Source organism: Castanea sativa, chromosome 8 (genome assembly GCF_040712315.1).
Source record: "Castanea sativa cultivar Marrone di Chiusa Pesio chromosome 8, ASM4071231v1".
In the NCBI taxonomy this organism is placed as follows: domain Eukaryota; kingdom Viridiplantae; phylum Streptophyta; class Magnoliopsida; order Fagales; family Fagaceae; genus Castanea; species Castanea sativa.
This window is the reverse complement of record NC_134020.1, coordinates 1,809,175-1,815,359: the sequence shown is the minus strand read 5'-3', so window position 1 is coordinate 1,815,359 and position 6,185 is coordinate 1,809,175. Positions and strand designations below refer to the sequence as shown.

The 6,185-nt window shown below is 45.8% G+C and overlaps 1 protein-coding gene across 1 annotated transcript; it reads right to left on the bottom strand.

The window, feature by feature from the left end:
- Positions 1–1,817: 1,817 nt before the first annotated feature.
- On the bottom strand, positions 1,818–5,505 carry LOC142607615 (uncharacterized). Its single transcript, XM_075779165.1, has 2 exons — positions 5,298–5,505; positions 1,818–2,464 (listed from the first exon to the last, which is right to left on the bottom strand). The coding sequence occupies exons 1-2, from the start codon at positions 5,503–5,505 to the stop codon at positions 1,818–1,820; spliced, it is 855 nt and encodes a 284-aa protein (XP_075635280.1).
- Between the last annotated feature and the right edge of the window lie 680 nt (positions 5,506–6,185).

The window sequence follows — 6,185 nt, the reverse complement described above, 5'->3', positions numbered from 1 at the left end:
ATGATCCGTCCACTATGTGGACTTAACAGATTTTCATCCTCCAGGGATGATCCGTCCACTATGTGGAGCAAATAAGTTTTCATCCTCCTTGGGATGATCCGTCCACTATGTGGACTTGATAGAATTTGAGCAAACTACATTCCATATGTTCTGAATAAACTCCTCTTATTATAATGAATAGGTAGAATGTTCATAAAAAATAAGAAAACCGTTGTTTTAGGCTCTTAAAGTTCTTATAGGAAATTAAAACTATAACTATCTGCTGGAAAAGATAAACTGAAAATGAAGAGGGTGATGCTGCTGTCGTCTTCATTCTTTGTCTATTGATAGTACTTCTTCAGCTGCTCCGTGTTCCATAAGTGACTCAACTTTTTCCCGTCTAGTGTCTCTAGGTAGTACGTTCCCTCCCTATGCCATGAAATGATCATGTATGGTCCTTCCCAATTAGGTCCTAGCTTCCCCTGGGAGGCATCTTTTGTGGCGTCGAGTACTCTTCTTAAGACAAGATCTCCAATTTGGAAGTCCTTGTACCTGACCTTGGAGTTATAATGCTTCGCCATCAGGTCCTAGTATCGTGCTAGTCTCTGCTCTGCTATCGCCCTGACTTCGTCCACAAGATCGAGCTGCAAACGCATGGCTTCGTCATTTTTGTTCTCGTCGTAGTTCCCAACCTAGTAGCTTGTTAGCCCCACTTCTGCCGGTATGACGGCGTCACTACCATATGCCAATCGGAACGGTGTTTCTCGTGTCAGTGTTCTTACCATTGTCCTATATGCCCATAAAACACTTGGTAATTCATCCGGCCATATGCCTTTTGCCCCCTCGAGCCAGGTCTTGATAATCTTGAGCAAGGACCGGTTTGTGACTTCAACTTGTCCATTGGCCTGTGGATGGGCGGGTGACGAGTAGTGGTTCTTGATCCCTAGCTCGGAACAAAAATTTCTGAATGCATCGTTGACGAACTATTTTCCATTGTCTAAAACTAGCACCCTCAGAATACCATACCTGCAAATAATATGCCTCCATACAAACCTTCGGATATTCTTCTCCGTGATAATGGTCAGAGCCTCTGCTTCCACCCATTTAGTGAAGTAGTTAATGCCAACTACTAAGAACTTCAGCTACCTTATCGCTGTTGGGAACAGGCCCATGATGTCTAGTTCCCATTGTGCAAATGGTCATAGGGCCGTCATAGGGGTAAGCTCTTCCGTTGGTTGTTTTGTGAAATTTTGAAATTGTTGGCACTTGTCGCAGGCTCTAACATATGTGTCAGCATCCTTCTGCATTGTTAGCCAGTAGTATCCTGCACGGAGTAGCTTATGCACTAAAGACCTAGATCCAGAATGGTTGTCGTAAACTCCTTCACGGACCTCCCTCATGATGTAGTCTGCCTCTTCGTGGTCGAGGCATCTCAGGTAAGGTCGAGAGAATCTTCTTTTGTTTAGGACATCTTTAATCAAAACAAACCGGGCAGTTTTAACCTTCAACTTTCTTACGGCGTCTTTGTCGTCTAGCAGTTTGCTGTCTTTTAGATATGCGGCGATTGGAGTCATCCAACAATGCTCATTGCTTACCTCCTGCACGCCAGTGACATCTATCAGAGATGAAGGTTGAACGAAGGACAATACCTGGTCAGGGACGATCATTTGTTCTGCGAAAGCTGCTTTTGCTAATCGGTTGGCATCTTGGTTCTCTTCCCTTGGGATTTGAACTATCTTGATCTGGAGGTAACTTGTTCGACCCTTCACTTCTTTGAGATACCTCTTCATCCTTTCATTCTTGCAGTTGTAGCTTTTATTAACCTAACTAATCACGATTTAAGAATTGGAGTATACAACCACACTCTTAGCTCCTGCAGCTATTGCGAGGTCTTGTCCTGTTATTAAGGCTTCGTATTTCGCTTCGTTATTGGTGGCATGGAAGTCCAGATGGATCATGCATTCGATCTTATCTCCTTCTGGGGTGTAGAGTACTACTCTTGCCCCTCTAGCATGTATATTGGGAGATCCGTCCATGTGGATTCTCCACACGGGAGTCTCCTCTGTCCCCTGGTCTTTCTTGATAGTGAACTCAGCGATGAAGTCTGCTAATATCTGTCCCTTCATAGCCGCTCGTGGTTGGTACCGAATATCGAACTCACTCAGCTCGACCACCCATAATGCCATCCGCCCGGCAGTTTCAGGACTACTCATTGCTCTTTGTAAGGTTTTATCTATTAGGACATTTATGGTATGTGCTTGAAAGTATGGTTTGAGTTTCCGTGCCGCAGTCACTAATGCGAAGGCAAGCTTTTCCATCTGAGGGTACCTCTCTTCTGCTCCCCTCAGTGCTCGGCTTATAAAATACACGGGCCTTTGTACCTTATCTTCCTCTCTAATAAGAGCCGCACTGACGGCTGCTGAGGAGACGGCAAGGTATAGGAACAATTCTTCCCCTGGCGTGGATAGGCTGGGTAACGATGGAGCTAAGAGATATGCCTTTAAATCTTCAAATGCCTTTTGGCACTCATCCGTCCATTCAAATGATCTTCTCAGCGTACGAAAGAAAGGGAGACATTTGTCTGTTGCTCTTGATACGAATCTATCCAAGGCTGCTATCTTGCCATAAAGACTTTACACTTCCTTTATCGTCTTTGGAGCAACTAGTTCTATTATCGCCTTCACCTTCTCTGGGTTGACCTCGATGCCCCTTTGGGACACCATAAATCCCAAGAACTTTCCTGCGATTACCTCGAACGCACACTTGCTCGGATTCAGCTTCATTTTGTATGACCAAAGAGTGTCGAAAGTCTCCTGGAGGTCGCTCATGTGATCGAACTCCCGAATGCTTTTCACCAGCACGTCGTCTACGTAAACCTGTATGTTTCTCCCAATCTGGTGTTCGAACATCTTGTTCATCAATCTCTGATATGTGGCTCCTACATTCTTAAGTCCGAAGGGCATTACTTTATAGCAGAAAAGCCCCTGACTTGTTACGAATGAGGTTTTCTCTTGATCAACTTCGTCCAATTTAATCTGGTTATAGCTGAAGAATGCATCCATGAAGCTCAAGAGTTCATGTCTTGCCATGGAATCAACCAAGGTATCAATACGCGGGAGTGGGTAACTATCCTTAGGGCAAGCCCTATTCAAATCCATGAAGTCAACACACATTCTCCACTTCCCATTGACCTTCTTAACCATTACCATGTTGGCCAACCAATTCGGGTAGTACACTTCACGTATGAAGTCTGCTTCCTATAACTTCTGTACTTCCTCGGCTATGGCTCGATCTCATTTAGTGGCGAACACTCACTTCTTCTGTTGGACAGGAGAGAATGAGGGTGATACGTTCAACTTGTGGGTCATGACTGACCCGATCCCTGGCATGTCCTTGTGAATCCATGCAAAAACATCTTGGTTTTTCTTAAGGAACTTTGCAAGTGCTTGCCGGACTGCTTTACTGGCCAAGGTACTGATTCCTGTGGTTCTTTTGGGCCTAGAGTCATTGAGGTGTACTTCTTCTAACTCTTCCTCCAATTCTGCTACCGTCCGCTACTCCTCGATGTTCATCCTTGGTAGGTGGTCATCCGTCTCCATCATGGCCACGTAGCATTCTCGCGCGGCTACCTGATTTCAGTGCAGCTCTCCAATTTCGTATTCAGTAGGGAACTTGACCATCAAATGGTAGGTCGAGGTTACAGTCTTCCACGCGTTGAGGGTAGGTCGTCCGAGGATAGCGTTGTAGGCAGATGAGCAGTCGACCACAAGAAAAATCACATCCTTGGTGATCTGCTGGGGGTAATCTCCCACCGTCACAGACAATGTAACGATGCCTAAAAGGTAGACCCTTCTCCCTCCGAAGCCAACGAGTGGTGCATTTGTTGGAACCAGTCATTCTCTATTAATCCCCATTTGCTGGAATGCGGGGTAGTAAAGGATATCAGTCGAGCTTCCTTTGTCAACCAAAACTCGATGCATATTGTAGTCCCCTGTCCGTATGCTGACGACAAGTGCGTCGTCATGTGGGTGGTGAAGGCGTCATGCATCCTTTTCCGAGAACCTAATGCTAGGGTTATCAATTCACGCCATTTTTTGTGAGAAGCTTGTCAACTAGATGCTTTGAACCATCCGTAAATATGTTTTGTGGGCCTTTCTAGATGACCCTGCTGATGCGGTGCCCCCTACAATCATCCTTATGTCTCCTATTGGTGGTCTGGGACGTTCGTTCCCTCGTCAAGGGGCCTGTTCCTATAGTTGATCAGTCCTTTCCTTGCTAATGAACCCCTGTAGCCTTCCCTGCCTAATAAGAGCTTCTATCTACTGCTTTAAGTCATAGTAGTCCGCAGTATCGTGGCCATGATCATGATGAAAACGGCAATACTTGTCATTTGGCCTTTTGTTAGGATCTCCTTTCAGTTTTTCTGGAAACGTCAGGGCTCCTTCATCCTTGATCTGCATCAATACTTGGTCGATCGGGGATATAAGGGGGGTGAAGTTTGTGAATCTTCCTGCGAGTGGTTTGGATCTCCACTCTTCCTGTCGTTCTCCTGTTCTAGCCATCTTCCGTCCTCTATCCGATTACACGTCTTCCTATATTTCCCTTTTTCTTAGCTTTTCTTCTCGGACTAGTAGCGCATCTTCCGCGTTCATGTACTTGGTCACCCTGTAAAGCACATCCAACATGGTCTCGGGTCATTCTTATATAAGGAAAATAAGAACTTACCCTTTCGTAGCCCGTTTGTGAACGTAGCCATTAGTATCTTGTCGTTCGCCTCGTCTATCGAGAGAGCCTCCTTTTTGAAGCGAGATATGTATGACCTTAGCATCTCGTCTTCTCATTGCTTAATGCTCATCAAACAGGCTATGGATTTCTTGTATCGGTGACCCCCGATAAAGTGTGACATGAATTGAGCGCCTAACTCCTTGAAAGTGCTAATCAAATTGGGCGTTAGTCTACTATACCATATCCTCGCAGGTCCCTTCATCGTGGTGGGGAAGGCCCTACACATGATCTCATCCGGCACGCCCTGGAGGTGCATTATGGTCTTGAAAGATTCTAGGTGGTCTAAAGGGTCCTTGGACTCATCATAACTCTCCACCTGAGGCATGCGAAACTTTGGGGGAAAGGGGAATGAACTAACGAGTGCTATGAAAGGTGAATCAGTTCGCTGGATACTCATCCTCTGAGGTCATTCATCATCACATCCATCCGTTCCCTCATCATCTGCATCTCCGCGGCTATGTGAGGAGGGAGAGTATCCGAGACAGATGGTTGGTTGGTTTCCTGCCTCTCCGGTCTGCTCGGGGCTTAGGTACCCTTGAGTCCTTCCTGATTCCTCCTCTTAGCACTTGTCCCATCCTGGTCTTCCTCCTGTGTGCCAAGGTGCGCATTCCTTTGCCGCAACTGCTCCTCCAAATCATGATTTTGCTTGGTCAGGCGTTCGACCGCTGCTGCGAGCATTTGGACTTGCCTCTCCAAGGCCATGGTGTGCGGTTTGTCGCCCTGATTGTTGGTTGTTGCCATCGATCAAGTGAGTACCATGCAGCTCTTTGTCTCAAGGATAAAACAAAGGCTGATTACTCACTGTTCCCATAAATGGCGCCAACTGATGATGCCAAAAAATTACCAATAAGCTACATGCTCTCTCAGATCGGAACAATACCTACAAAACGAAAAGAGATGACCTAACAGAGAGCACCGGTGTGGTGCCGACCACAAACCCTTCGAAGGTCAAGTTAGAACTTTTTTTTTTTACAAACCTAGAGTGCCAGAGTTGAGTAAATAATGCGAACCTTGACTTGTGAGGGTCTTGGGGTATTTATAGTAGTGTAGGGTTAACATCCATGCCTTGGCCATGAATTCCTTTCCTTCTGGGATAGAACCTCTTTGACTTTGCATGTCCCCTAGAGTTCTTTTCCTTATTGTAGTCTCTTGATTAAGTTTAAGCGTGTGACGCAAGAACTCTCTTTATACACACTTGTGTGGGGATTAAGCAAAGCCACATCAGACCTAACGTGAGACGCAAGTCAATTTCATTTAGGAATCCTTTGGGGCCAAATCTGGAAAGATGACTTCTACGTGCCCTGCTTGCGTTCGTCCACTGTGGGTTAGTGTTCCTTGGATACGACATCCTTATACCGTCACATCTGTTCAAATAGATCCTTCACATTCATTTTTATTCCCCTTCACACCTGATCATATTG

Bases quoted from the DNA above. Each gene is read 5' to 3' on its own strand.
- LOC142607615 (XM_075779165.1), bottom strand. From the start codon at position 5,505: ATGGCAACAACCAACAATCAGGGCGACAAACCGCACACCATGGCCTTG. The intron at 2,465-5,297 runs GTACCTAAGCCC...CATATCTCTTAG, and splicing joins GAATCAGGAAGGACTCAAGG to CTCCATCGTTACCCAGCCTA.